The sequence below is a fragment of the Heterodontus francisci genome, chromosome 22 (genome assembly GCF_036365525.1).
Source record: "Heterodontus francisci isolate sHetFra1 chromosome 22, sHetFra1.hap1, whole genome shotgun sequence".
NCBI classification, from domain to species: domain Eukaryota; kingdom Metazoa; phylum Chordata; class Chondrichthyes; order Heterodontiformes; family Heterodontidae; genus Heterodontus; species Heterodontus francisci.
This window is the reverse complement of record NC_090392.1, coordinates 58,638,255-58,653,760: the sequence shown is the minus strand read 5'-3', so window position 1 is coordinate 58,653,760 and position 15,506 is coordinate 58,638,255. Positions and strand designations below refer to the sequence as shown.

Sequence of the window (15,506 nt, the reverse complement as noted above, 5' to 3'; positions counted from 1 at the left end):
CCTATAGCCCTGTAAATCTTTTTAATTCAGATAATTATCCAATTCCCTTTTCAAAGCCACAATTGAATCTGTCCTCACCACACACTCAGGCAGCATATTCCAGATCCCAACCACTTTCTGTGTAAAAAAAAATCTTCGTCATGTCGCCTTTTGTTCTTTCGGCATTCATCTTAAATTGGTGTCCTCTGGTTCTGGGTCCTTCAGCCAATGGGAACAGTTTCTCCCTATCTATTCTGTCCAGGCCCCTCATGATCTTGAACACCTCTATCAAATCACCTCTCAACCTTTTCTTCTCCAAGAACAGCCCCAGATTCTGCAATCAATTCACGTAACTGAAGTCTCTCCTTCCTGGAACCATTCTTTTCTGCATCCTGTCTAATGCTTTCACATCCTTCCGAAAGTGCGATGCCCAGAGCTGGACACGATAGTCCAGCGAAGGCCAAACCTGCGTCTTTTAAAGGTTCACCATAACCTCCTTGCTTTTGTACTCTATTCCTCAATTTATAAAGCCCAGGATCCCATATGCCTTATGAACCACTTTCTCAACTTGTCCTGCTACCTTCAACGATCTGTGTACATTTACCCCCGTGTCCCTCTGCTCCTGCACCTTTAAAATTGTACCCTTTATTTCACATTGCCTTTCTTCAATCTTCCCACTTCACAGTTCTCTGCATTAATTTCAGCTGTCACACGCCCACCCATTCTACCTGCCTGTGTATATGCTCTTGAAGTTTATCACTATCCTCCTCGCATTTCACAATACATCCACATTTTGCCTCACCTGCAAATTTTGAAATTGTGCCCTGCACAACGCAACTATGAGGAAAGATTGGATAGGCTGGGTTGTCCTTGGAACAGAGAAAGCTGAGGGGAGATCTGATTGAAATGTACAAAATTTCGAGGGGCCTGGATAGAGTGGAGGTGAAGGGTCTATTTACCTTAGCAGAGAATTCAGTGACTAGGGGCATAGATTTAAAGTGATTGGTAGAAAAATTAGAGGGAAGATGAGGAAACATTTTTTCACCCAAAGGGTGGTGGGGGTCTGGAATTCACTGCCTGAAAGGGTAGTTGAGGCTGAAACCTTCAATTCATTCAAAAGGACTCTGGATATGCACTTCAAGTGCCGTAATCTGCAGGGCTATGGACCAAATGGGATTAGAATGGATGGATTGTTTTGTTTTTCGGCCAGCACAGACACGATGGGCCAAGTGGCCTCTTTCTGTGCCTTAAACTTTCTATGATTCACACCCAAGTCTAGGTCATTAATATAGATCAAGAAAAGCATGCGGTCCTAATACAACCTCTGTTGAGCCCCACTGTATACTTTTCTCCAATCTGAAAAACAAACAACCATTTACCTGACTGTTCTGTCAGTCACTCAGCCAACTTCATATCCATGCTGCCACTGTCCCTTTTATTCCATGGGCTCTAACTTTGCTGACAAACCTGTTATGTGGCACTTTATCAAATGCCTTTTGAAAGGCCATGTACGCCACATCAACCGCATTACCCTCATCAACACTCTGTTACCTCATCAAAAACACAATCAAGTTAGTTTAACACAAATTTTCCTTTATAACAAATCCGTGTTGGCTATTCTTAATCAATTCATATTTGTCCAAGTGACTGTTAATTTTGTCCTCGATTACCATTTTTAAAAGCTTTCCCACCACCGAGGTTAAACTGACTGGCTTGTAGTTGCTGGGCTTGTCTTTACACTTTTTTTTGTGAAGAGTTGAACATTTGTATTTCTCCAGTCCTCTGGAGGATTGGAAGATTGTCAGCAATAAAACTCGTACTTCCTTCAGTCTCCTCGGATGCATCTGATCCGGTTCTGGTGACTTATCAAGTACAATCACTCTTTTTAATACTTTCTCTATCAATTCTTAGCCCATCTAGTGTTTCAACTACTTCCTCTTGCACTATGACTTTGGCAGCATCTTCTTTTTTGGCAAAAACAGATGCAAAGTACTCATTTAGTACCTCAGCCATGTCTTCTGCCTCCCTGCGTAACTCCCCTTTTTGGTCCCTAATCAACTCCACTCCTTTTATCACCTTTTTAATTATTTATATGCCTATAGAAGACTTTTAGATTCCATTTTATGTTAGTTGCCAGTCTCTTCCCATATGTGCTTTTTGCCTCTCATTTCTTTTTTCACTTTCCCTCTGAACTCTATATTCAGCCAAGTCAAAGCAGCTCTGAATAATTCGTAAGTGACTCTAAAAGAACAGAAATTTTTCCGGTGACCATCATTCAAACAATGTTCATTGTTGCAAACCAAATAACAACAACTTGCATTAACAGAGCACCTTTAACAAAGAAAAATATCATAAGGCCTTTACAGAACAGTACCCAAACAAAAATGGATGCCCAATTAGAGAAACTATTAAGAGAAGTGACGAAAAGCTTAGTCAAAGAGCTGGGTTTTAAGAAGGGTCTCAAAAGAAGAGAAGAGGGAGTGGAGAGGCTATGGAAGAGAATTACAGAGCATGGGACCTGGTGGCTGAAGGGGAGGCAGGAGTAGAGCACAAGAAGCCAGAGTCAGAGGAACGCAAAGCTCTCAGAGGATAGGGAGTGTTTTAAATTGGAGGCATTGGGCGGGGGTCAGGAGCCAATACAGCAAGGACAGACATTTTGAGACACTGCGATTTGGATGAGCTGAAGTTTACGAAGGGTGAAGGACAGTGAGGAGAATATTGGAACAGTTGAGTTTGGACATAAAGAGAGAAATCTTATGGGTTAGAGCTAAATACATCACCCGATCACTTGCAAAATCAGGTAAAGGACTGCATTAATTTGGACACCTTAGCTGAAGGCCGAGAACAGCAATTTACCCATTGAACCATACCCCAGCATCTTTAAAACCCAGGAATAGTATTCACATCTGATGTTTACTTAAGCTGTAGAAACTGAGATTCCTTAAATGATCAGAGTTCTGGCCTCAGTCCCACATCTAGCTATCAAAGTATGGCATTTACAATCATAGTGAAATCTTTCCAATGACTGAAATGTAACCCAGTTAATATTTTAGGTGTACGAGTATATCAATTTTCTATGGATTTGTATTTCTGGTACATTTAACCCAATTCTTCCTGTTGGGCAGACTTTGTACATTAAAATTAATAATTTAATAGACTGACTCAGATATATGCGCTGGTTGCAAATGTTGACTGATTATGTACTACATAGCACTGACTACTTTGTTAATCACCATCTCACAAAAATCACCTTTTCGCTGGTCATCAAGTTTGTCGCCATAGTTAACTCTGCCACGATTTTCCACCAAAAGGCTCAGATTTCGCTTACCCTGTGAGAAAAAGAGATCAGTTACAAAGCACTGGAACATCTCAGAACCTTACCATCAATTTATTTAACTAGAGCAACCAGGGGAGTTCTTAAATAAATGATATATACTGCTCCCTAATGATATTTAAGATTAGTGTTGTCGTGGATTTATAAAGGAGTTAACAATTTAAATACGGACAATACAAAACACTGCATGACGGCAGAGTTAAACCAGAACATAGAAATCCTACCTTTTATATTTTTAAAAATTGCTCTTGGAATAAAATATTAATGCAATAAACCTACAGGAGACATTTTATTTTATTTTTATTTAGAGATACAGCACTGAAACAGGCCCTTCGGCCCACCGAGTCTGTGCCGATCAACAACCACCCATTTATACTAACCCTGCACTAATCCCATATTCCCTACCACCTACCTACACTAGGGGCAATTCACAATGGCCAATTTACCTACCAACCTGCAAGTCTTTGGCTGTGGGAGGAAACCGGAGCACCCGGCAGAAACCCACGCGGTCACAGGGAGAACTTGCAAACTCCACACAGGCAGTACCCAGAATCAAACCCGGGTCCCTGGAGCTGTGAGGCAGCGGTGCTAACCACTGCACCATTCTGCCCCTCGAACCTGCTCCACCATTCAACTAGATCATGGCTAATCTTCTACCTCAACACCATTTTCCCCACAGTATCCCCATATTCCTAGATATCTTTAATATCTAGCAATCTATCGACCTCGGTCTTCAACATGCTCAATGCTTGAGCTTCTACAGCCCTCTAGGGTAGGGAATTCCACAGATTCACCACCCTCAGAGAAGAAATTCTTCTCATCTCAGTCCTAAATGGCCTATCTCTTATTCTGAGACTGTGTCCCCAGGGGTTCTGACCCCACAACCAGGGGAAACATCCTTCCTCCATCAACTTTGTCAAGCCCTGTAAGAATTTTGTATGCTTCAATGAGATCACCTTTCATTCTTCTAATTTCTAGAGAATACAGGCCCAGTTTCTGCAATCTCTCCTTACAGGACAATCCTGCCATCCCAGGAATCAGTCTGGTGAACCTTCATTGAACTCCCTCTATGGCAAGTATATCCTTCCTTAGGTAAGGAGACCAAACTGTACACAATACTCCAGGTATGGTCTCACCAAGGCTCTGTACAATTGCAGCACGACTTCTTTACTCCTGTACTCACATCCTCTTGCAATAAAGGCGAATATACTATTTGCCTTCTTAGTTGCTTGCTGCACCTGCATGTTAGTTTTTAGTGACATGAACAAGGACACCCAGGTAATCACTAGATGGAAGATCGAAGAGGTTTTTACAATGCCCATTAACTGTGTACAGGATTTAGCATGTTGTGTGGGCTTTCACTATCATTCACCGTGCTCTGATTCTTCACAATTATCAAACGATGCAACCCAGACTGGGGCGCTTATAAACTACTTGCCATTTTGGAGCAATTGAAGACCATGTTAAGTGCAGTTTTGGCCATTGTCTATGTTCTATGTTTTCATGGAAATCTAAGAAATGTCATTGAAAATACCACTGAAAATCATTTATGGTGCTCACCCTTTTTAATACTATTACTTCCCATCTGTTTCCACAGAGATTCTGTGACCCAGTTATACAAGTCACTTCCTTACTAGATGTACTAAAAACTCCACAACTTCTGTTCTTGACTTTTTCCAGTGTTGTTCTTAAACTACCCCTTCTGAGTCAGAAGATTGTGGGTTCAAGCTCCTCTCCTACTCTAGAGCACATAATCCAGGCTAACACCATGGTGCAGTACTGAGGGAGTACTCCATTGCTGGAAGTGCTAACTTGTGGATAAGAGTTTAAGCCCTATTCAGATGGATGTAAAAGATCCCACGACTATTAAAAAAAAAGAGAAGGGACTTCTCCCTGGCTAACATTTATCCCTCGTTGAGCACTTCCAGAAACAGATTAACTGGTCATTTATCTCATTTGCTGTATATAAATTGGTTGCTGTCTTTTCCCATAAAACAACAAAGCACTGGTTGAGAAGCAATTTTTGCATGTCCAGGGAAGATCAATGGCACTATACAAATGTAAGTTTTTTCTTGCTTTCCTTCATCATAGTTTCACAAAAATAGTGACCAACAGTATTAAAAGCCTGACTATATGCTGCAACCTTCAAAATGAGCAATATTGCGAGAGAAGTATTTGTTTAACTATCTACAAACACATTTTGGAGGCTTGATATTTAATGGCACCTACCGTAGCAGCTGGGATTGCCAATTCCACATTTTTGTAATCCAAGAATCCAATTGACTGACCATCAACAAACACCTGAAACATCAGAAAATAAGCTCATTTGTGCAACTAAAAAACACAAAGTTGTGTGTGAATGACAGGCTGTGCCCTTCAGCAACAGGAGGAGTGCAGCAGTGATAAGAGCAACCTAAAGCAGGAAAAGCACTATGGAAGTTACTGCTGGAGTATGTTTTAATATTACAGCAGCTATGGCCTCTTCTTCCTATTTCCTTTATAGGATGTATCACATGGTATATCTTTAGTTCCTTTCAACTAAGCATGGTTAGCCTAAAGATAGTAAAAGAAACAGATTTGCCTGGAATTCACAGCAGCCAGTACAATCGCCAATGCCTCTGAGAATTGCTAAAAGACTCCCCTTCTCCTCACTGGAGTTTCAACCCTACTATCTTTATACTCGATAGTATAGTCACAAGCCTTGTTGAAGATTAGTACACTCTCTATCATCACTGATAGTGGGATGTGATTAGAATGAGCAACTGTGATGGAGATAGCTCTTGTAATCTGCTTTACATGTTCCTGTTGCAGCATCATCCAATTCATGTGTCCAACGTGGGTTTAGTATCAGTCCAGAACAGTCTGTGGATATTACTATAGAACTCAAGCAACCATAGTTACTAGTAGAATTGAGCATGACTTTCTGCCCAGTTCAGAGTAATTGGCATTCAATGAAGACAACAAATATATAAAATTCAGCTGCACCATTGGCCCCGATATTTAGATAGAGGCTGTAGCGGCCGATAAACCCATAAGTACTGGCTTCCCAGAAGTCCTTCAGGGGCAGGTGGGTCCAGAGAAGACACTGGGGTGGGGAAAAAGTGGAGAAGGCATGGGGTGGTGGGGGGAGAGTGTGTGCAGAGAAGATAACAAAGGTTGGGCATCAGTAGATCGGGGGCAGAGGGTGGGTGGGTAGCCTGATCGTGGGGAGGAAAGTCAGTTGGTGCAGGGGGAAAATACTCCTGCTGCTCCTTATCTGGAAGCTGTGCTGATGGATCCAGCCCTTTTCACCTTCTGGCAGCTGTTCAAGTAAAACTCTGGCTAACTATATGAGGCAAGCCACCTCATTAAAAGATTTTAACGATGGACCTGCCTCCAGAAAGCAGTTTAGATGGCTGCCTCCCAACCCGTCTTGGTTAAAGCCGGCTGTAGACACACTGGAGACAGGTTTCCCATTTTTGGATTTTCTTAACCACACCCCCCTGCCGTGTCTGTCCAAATTTGGCAAAGAAAGAAAGTTATTTTTTTTGCCAATTAGTGGAAACTGATGTTTAGAATTGGGCAATCAATTTAACAGGAGATTGCTATCATTACAGTCCTGACTGCAGCAGCATCCACAGAACCACAGAAGTTTACAGAACAGATGGAGGCTATTCATCTCTTGGTTCCTATGCCAACTCCTAACTAGAGCAATTCATAACTCATCTCACTGCCCTGCTCTCTCCCCAAATCTTTCAGATAACTGACTGTCACTGTCCAGGTGCACATATAAATCATGACCACTTGAGCAATGCATCAGAGAGCACTGTGAAACCACAACCAACTTGAGTCGCCACCTGCACACATAATGGCAGAAAAAATTTCAAACATTCAAAGCCTGATAGCAAAGAAAGTGCAGTGAACTCTTTTCTCACAAAAAGCGTTTAGCAATTTATGACCCAATTTTAGTGGTTGGGGGTGGGGGGGAAAGAGACTGTCAATCACTAATAGCCACAGCACCTTCCAACAGGCACCTTACAGGGCTCAGTGCTTTTGAAAGTACCTAATGTAAATCAAAGCTAGGTTGTCAACAATTGTCACTGCTTCAGATTTTCTACAACAACAGTATGAGATACGTCTGTGCTCTCCATTCATAAATTCCTAACTCGGCTGCTTCAAACTCCCACAGACAAGCAGTGGAAATGCAAGAGAACAGAAAAATGAAGAAGTCTTTTTAAAAACAGGTTTCAGCATATAGCAAAATGTGACACCATTTCATGCTGAAGAAAAAGCTGGATTCACCATTCATTTGACAAACTGGCAGCCTCCGAAGTTTGTGTAAACTACAATTATGGAAATAATTATTTAACAATGAATGCCTGATTCCTATAGTTAATTATAGATGAGAGAAAATAACTGAAATGTAGTTTCAAATTTACAGCAGATAAATCTTTGTGTTTGGCAGCCACTGTGGAGAGCAAAACATTTCAGGTTGATGACCTTTGATCAGAACTAGAAGACTAGAGATTCTAACAGGTTTCAAGCAGAGCCAAGGGAAGAGGGGAAGCAAAGAGCAAAGGGAAAGGTCTGATCTGCTGGAAGGCAGGAGTGATTAAATGACAAAAGGGATGATGGTGCAAGGCAAAAGGGGATGGCAATGGGACAAGTAAAGAAACAAAAGATGGGTTGAGAGAAGGTGCAATTGGCAACAGAATCGTTACCAGCACCTGCCCTTTCAGACAGAAAGCAGAAAAATAAACAAACATGCACATTAGCACATCACCATCAACATTGCGCATGTGTCACGGACTTGTAATTATTTTTCTCCTCAGATTTAAAAAAAAGTATGTGGCTTTAAGACTCTGTTAAAAACTGTGCATCTTTAAGGAGGAGAAGGTTTTGGAGATACAGTGTGCCACAGCTGCATTTTTGTTACCCTAGACAACATCATAAGCGAGAGCGAGAGGCCACATGGTAATGTTTCCACTTGGCTGTGTGGTGAACTGGCTGAAACCAGTTAGTTTGGAGAGACTTTTCAGTGAAGCATATTGAAGAGATGAAAGCTGTCTATTACCTCTCAGCAAAAATTCTACAAGGACCTACAAGCCAAGTTAATTCCCTCAGTAAAGAAGAAAAGCCTTCTTTTTCCAAGAAACCGTTTGTATTGCTGTGCTTACCGTTCAAAGGACTGTTTAATGCTTGCTGCAGCTGAAGAGTTGAATGCCTATCTACTGAAGGACTATTTTCATCAAATCCACATGAAGACTTCAAGTGACCTTGGATTATTTTTACATTAAAAGATCTCATCCATCAGGAACATAACCTACAAAAAACTTATTTCATTTATTCTTGAGCGCGTTAATTTTCAAAACTCCACTTTTAAAACCGGATAACTATTAGTTTTTGAGTGTGTGTGTGAATGAACGTGGGAGTTAGGTTCAAATAAGTTATAACATCTTTAGACATCTTCTTCTTCTTTGGCCTCCTTATCTCGAGAGACAATGGGTAAGCGCCTGAAGGTGGTCAGTGGTTTGTGGAGCAGCGCCTGGAGTGGCTATAAAGGCCAATTCTAGAGTGACAGGCTCTTCCACAGGTGCTGCAGAAAAATTTGTTTGTCGGGGCTGTTACACAGTTGGCTCTCCCCTTGCACCTCTGTCTTTTTTCCTGCCAACTGCTAAGTCTCTTCGACTCACCACACTTTAGCCCCGCCTTTATGGCTGCCCGCCAGCTCTGGCGAACGCTGGCATAGGTTTTTAGACATAGGTTTATCTTAATAGTGTTTAAGATTTAGTTTTTTTAATAACTAGTTAATTTGTTGTTGTTTAAGGATACGCGGTTTGGTCAGTTTCATTCTGGGGTTACTAGAGTGTTTAATTTCGCGGTTTTCAGATTGGGTGTGAAAGCTTAATAATATGCTGCGACCTGTGGAGTGACAGGGCTGAACTGATGGTGCGTTGCTCCCGCCGTGGTCGTAACATATGGGGAATGGGAGCATATGATGTTTTGTAACAGTAAGAGTCATATCAACAAAGGAGATAGTGAGAGAGGAAGTTAAGTGCTCCAAGTATGCACTGCAGGGGGCACGCAGGACCTCTCAGCTCGAATTTCCTCAATTAAATCAGCATCAAATGCCATTACTTGGGCGGGAAGGTGGAATTTCTAGTGGGACCTGGCTGTGCTAGGTCTCCATTCTTTTGTCACCTGTCAAAAGGCACAAAGACGGGCCCATATATGGACAATCACATTTCGCTGTGACGTAAATAAGGAAAATATGCTTTGCAACATATTTCCTATCATTTATGCTGTGGCAACACTGAGTGCAAGATATGTCTATGCATCCCTCATGTCCAGTGTTACTAAATTTAGGGGAGGCGGGCATTAAATTGTGCCTGGACCATTTCCCTACTGCAAACTAACAGGACTAGGAAAACTGCTAAATTCAACATTTGGCAACATTTTTTATTTTTTTAACACGAACAATACATGCTCAGAGCCCCTCCACTGGAATGACGACTTAGCATATGCACAACTTCTTTTCACACAATTCTCTTTCTCCTCCACCTAACTTGTCAGTGACAGATACTGAGTGCCAAACAGTGGGTCTTCCTCAGCACAGACATCCTTCATTTTGGCAAATACAAACAAACATTCACCAAAACCGTAAGAACAAACTTCTTGTTTACCTGTGCTCTGTCACGCACATTCTGCTCAGAACGAAGTATTCCTCCGCTATTTATTACTGTGTTATATAACGTGTACCCATAGGCTTGTCCACTGCCATTGTTGATTGGCAGGTTTTCCATATTAATAGGTCTTTCACTTTGAATTGGCTATAAAAATAAAGACAGCGGAATGTGTTACACCTCCCATAACTTCAAGCATTTGTGTATAGTTCACGTGCCAGCCATTTCATCCCTATACCTAACGAACCTCCAACAGATCAAGAGTTAAGTATTTGTTGAGTTTGACCTGATGACCTTGTGTAGTGAAGCACCTCTCGCTGTAATAGTCAGCAAAACAGACCATAGGATGTGCAATAGCATAGCTTGAGAATTCAAATCCCAACACGGAAAGTTAGGTTAATTCAATTAGGTTATTTATCAGCTAGCATCAGATACAGTAACCACAAAAACTTTAAACTGCATTACTCACAATACTACTACTGTTCTGAGGTAGTCTAGCAAGCCAATACCAAAACAGAGAAGACCTTAACACATTTCTAAATCAGGAAAAAGGTGAGTGCCACAGACAGAGATATCAATAATGGATAGGAATTAGTAGCTGGCTCTGTAGGGAGTGGCACTGCAATCAATAAAACAATGTACTGCTGGTAAACTTATTATGTTCTGATGATTTCAAATCTCAAGCAAGATAACTATGTTTTAAATTTCAATAAAATAACTATTGGATAGAGGGACAAATTCTATTCTACAGGATAGAAATTTAGAAATTGATTTATGGGTAGAGTTTAGGAATAAAAAAGGGACAGCCACATTGCTAGGTGTTTATTATAGACCCCCAGATAGTCAACGGGAAATTGAGGAGCAAATATGTGCGCAATTCGCAGAGGTGTGTAAAAATAATAATAGGGTAATTATATTAGGTGATTTCAACTTTCCCAACATTAATTGGGATAGTCATCATGTTAAGGGCTTCGATGGAGTGGAGTTCTTAAAATATATCCAGGAGAACTTTTTAGCTCGATAGGTAGAGGATCCAACAAGGAAGGGTGCAGTGCTGGACCTAATTCTGGGGAATGAAGCCGGACAGGTGGTTGATGTGTTGGTGGGGGTGCATTTTGGTGATAGCAAACACAACATGGTACAATTTAAGCTTGTTACGGAGAAAGAAATAGACAAGTTGCAAAAAAAGGTTTTGGATTGGGGGAAGAGCGAATTTTAATAAAATAAGGCAGGATCTGGCCAAGGTAGACTGGAAAGAGTTACTTGTCGGGAAATCTACAGAAGAGCAGTGGGGGGCATTCAAAAAGGAAATGGGGAGGGTACAGGACTAACATGTTCCCTCTAAGGTAATAGGTAGGAGCAACAAGCCCAGAGAACCATGGATGATCAGAAACATTCAGGGTACGATGAGTAGGAAAAGAGATGCTTTTAGCAAATACAAAGAGAGCAAATCAACGGAAGTATTAGTGGAGTACAGAAAGTGTAGGATGGAGCTTAAGAAAGCAATTAGGAGAGCAGAGAGGGGACATGAGAAAGCTCTCGCTGGTAAAAGTAGGGAAAATCCCAAGATATTCTATATCAATGGGAAAAGGATAACCAGGGAAAGAGTAGGACCCATTAGGGACCAAGGGGGAAATCTGTGGGTGGAGTCAGAGGACATTGGTAGGGTGTTGAATGAATACTTCACATCTGTCTTCACCCAAGAGAATGAGGAAGTAGATATGGAACTGAGAGAGAGACTGTGAGGTTCTTGAGCAAATTGTCATAGGGAGTGACAAGGTATTGGAGGTTTTAGCAGGCTTAAAAGTGGACAAATCTTTAGGTCCGGACGATGTATCCCAGGATGCTGTGGGAGGCGAGGGTGGAGGTTGCAGGGGCTCTGACCCAAAATTTTAATTCCTCTCTGGCCACCAGGGAGGTGCCAGAGGACTGGAGAACAGCTAATGTGGTCCCACTATTTAAGAAAGGTTGTAGAGATAAGCCAGGGAACTATAGACCAGTGAGTCTCACGTCAGTGGTAGGGAAACTACTGGAGAAAATTCTGAAGGAGAGAATCTATCTTCCCTAGGAGAGGCAAAATTTGATTAGGAATAGTCAGCATGGCTTTGTCAGAGGGAGGTCACGCCTAACAAATTTGATTGAATTTTTTGAGCCTATGACCAGGTGTGTAGATGAGGGTAGTGCAGTTGATGTAATTTACATGGATTTCAGCAAAGCCTTTGACAAGGTCCCACATGGGAGACTTATCAAGATAGCAAATGCACATGGGATACAAGGTAACTTGATAAGGTGGATTCAAAATTGGCTTAGCTGTAGGAAACAGAGAGTGATGACAGACGGCTGTTTTAGTGACTGGAAGCCAGTGTCCAGTGGCGTACCACAGGGATCTGTGCTAGGTCCCCTATTGTTTGTCATTTATATAAACGACATAGATGACTATGTGGGGGGTAGGATCTGTAAGATCGCAGATGACACAAAGATTGGCCGAGTGGTTAACTGTGAGGTTGAGTGTCTTGGGTTACAGGAAGATATAGACGGGATGGTCAAATGGGCAGACAAGTGGCAGATGGAATTTAACCCTGAAAAGTGTGAGGTGATACACTTTGGAAGGAGTAATGTGACATGGAAGTATTCAATGAATGGCCTGACACTGGGAAGTTCCGAGGAACAAAGGGACCTTGGCATGTTTGTCCACAGATCCCTGAAGGCAGAAGGGCAGGTTAACAGGGTGGTGAAAAAGACATATGGGACACTTGCCTTTATCAATCGAGGCATAGATTACAAAAGCAGGGAGGTCATGTTGGAGTTGTATAGAACTTTGGTAAGGCCACAGCTGGAGTACTGTGTACAATTCTGGTCGCCACATTATAGGAAGGATGTGATTGCACTGGAGGGGGTGAAGAGGCGATTCACCAGGATGGTGCCTGGAATGGAACACTTAAGCTATGAAGGGAGAACAAAGAACAGTACAGCACAGGAACAGGCCATTCGGCCCTCCAAGCCTGTGCCGATCTTGATGCCTGCCTAAACTAAAACCTTCTGCACTTCCGGGGCCCATATCCCTCTATTCCCTTCCTATTCATGTATTTGTCAAGATGTCTCTTAAACGTCACTATCATATCTGCTTCCACTACCTCCCCTGGCAGCAAGTTCCAGGCACTCACCACCCTCTGTGTAAAAAACTTGCCTCGCACATCCTCTCTAAACTTTGCCCCTCGCACCTTAAACCTATGTCCCCTAGTAACTGACTCTTCCACCCTGGGAAAAAGCTTCTGACTATCTGTCCATGCCACTCATAACTTTGTATCTATCATGTCGCCCCTCCACCTCCGTCGTTCCAGTGAAAACAATGCGAGTTTTTCCAACCTCTCCTCATAGCTAATGCCCTCCAGACCAGGCAACATCCTGGTAAACCTCCTCTGTACCCTCTCCAAAGCCTCCACGTCCTTCTGGTAGTGTGGCGACCAGAATTGCACGCAATATTCTAAGTGTGGCCTAACTAAGGTTCTGTACAGCAGCAACATGACTTGCCAATTTTTATACTCTATGCCCCGACCGATGAAGGCAAGCATGCCGTATGCCTTCTTGACTATCTTATCCACCTGCGTTGCCACTTTCAGTGACCTGTGGACCTGTATGCCCAGATCTCTCTGCCTGTCAATACTCCTAAGGGTTCTGCCATTTACTGTATACCTCCCACCTGCATTAGACCTTCCAAAATGCATTACCTCACATTTGTCCGGATTAAAACTCCATCTGCCATTTCTCCGCCCAAGTCTCCAACCGATCTATATCCTGCTGTATCCTCGGACAATCCTCATCATTATCCGCAACTCCACCAACCTTTGTGTCGTCCGCAAACTTACTAATCAGACCAGCTACATTTTCCTCCAAATCATTTACATATACTACAAACAGCAAAGGTTGGATAAGCTTGGGTTGTTTTCACTGGAGCAGAGAAGACTGAGGGGTGACCTGATCGAGGTGTACAAGATTATGAGGGGCATGGACAGGATGGATAGGGAGCAGCTGTTCCCCTTAGTTGAAGGATCAGTTACCAGGGGACACAAGTTTAAGGTGAGGGGCAGGAGGTTTAAAGGGGATTTGAGGAAGAACTTTTTTTACCCAGAGGGTGGTGACAGTCTGGAATGCACTGCCTGGGAGGGTGGTAGAGGCGGGTTGCCTCACATCCTTTAAAAAGTACCTGGATGAGCACTTGGCACGTCATAACATTCAAGGCTATGGGCCAAGTGCTGGCAAATGGGATTAGGTAGACAGGTCAGGTGTCTTTAATGCATCAGTGCAAACTCGATGGGCAGAAGGGCCTCTTCTGCGCTGTATTACTCTGCGATTCTGTGATTCCACATTTGGAAATTCATCTACTTTGGAAAAAATCTAAATGATTGCATTTCAAGGTTTTAAACATGCATTTATGCCTCTTCTTACATTAGAAATCTCAGGCAACAAGGCTATGCAAAGCTGATCAGATGATCTAATTTCCCACAGGTGCAACCCCTTGTGAGCTGGGGCAGTGGGGGATATGTGGGTATGGATGGGTTGAGAGGTATGTGAATCCCTTAATTCATTTGCATTACCTCATGTTTTTAACCCACTAACCATTCCTCAGCTGAGAGCGCTGGTATACACCAGGCTTCTGCTACAATGCCTTGTAAGCAGCTCCTGGGAGGTGGGCGAGAACAGATTGAGGTTACTTGCCTTCAGATATTTCAGTAGACTCATTAGGAGAATTCCTAGTCTCTGCATGGCACATTCTCTTGAAGAAATGAGGGATACTGGAGACTCACTTGGGTAGAACTTCTGATTAGTTACTACAGGCGTTTATTTTAAAAATGTGTACCAATAACATGCACAGGAACGCAGTGCAAGTGATTAAGTGCTCATAACTGAACTCCCAGAATGGAAGTTCTATTCTATTAAGTGGGAGAAAATTTGCCATTTTGTAATACATGCTGCTGGGAGGTGACCAACACAATAACCATCTCTAAATGCTGTCTACTTAAGAACAAGACTCAGTTTTCCAGACCAGTTATCATCTGAATCCAAATTGTACCAGCTTCACTCACCTCCAGTGTGTAATTGGCCTGGACAGATACACAGTAAGTTGCAGTCACTAAAATATACCTTTTCTAATTGACTGAGAGCTTCCCACAAAGGAATGTATTCCTTTAGATGAATCGTAGCATAGCTTGATTTATACATTTGAGTAGGTTGTTCAGGTAATTCTTGACCTGTGATAGAGTGAAAACAAAAATTAGCCTAATTTTTTTAATTTATGAATTAATATCAATAAAAACCATTTTGGGGGTAGGGTGAAGAATGGTACTAGAAAAAAAGATTTTGCATGAAAACATAGAACAGAATCATAGAATGGTTACAGCATAGGAGGCTGCCAATCAGCCTGTTGAGTCCATACCAGTTCTCTGCAACAGCAAATGAGTTTGGCTTTTGACTTTCCAAATTCTTGTTTGAATTGATTATTTTTACTGGCAGTCACATGATCACATATTACA

At 42.2% G+C, this 15,506-nt stretch overlaps 1 protein-coding gene across 1 annotated transcript in view; it reads right to left on the bottom strand.

Moving 5' to 3' along the window:
* Nucleotides 1-15,506, bottom strand: part of LOC137381382 (beta-galactosidase-1-like protein 2) — a 75,426-nt gene that overhangs the window by 13,489 nt on the left and 46,431 nt on the right. The window contains exons 12-15 of the mRNA XM_068053886.1: nt 15,118-15,224; nt 9,976-10,122; nt 5,543-5,614; nt 3,230-3,308 (exon numbers count right to left, since the gene is read on the bottom strand). Coding sequence (XP_067909987.1) covers nt 3,230-3,308; nt 5,543-5,614; nt 9,976-10,122; nt 15,118-15,224 — 405 coding nt within the window. The remainder of the gene's footprint in view (nt 1-3,229; nt 3,309-5,542; nt 5,615-9,975; nt 10,123-15,117; nt 15,225-15,506) is intronic.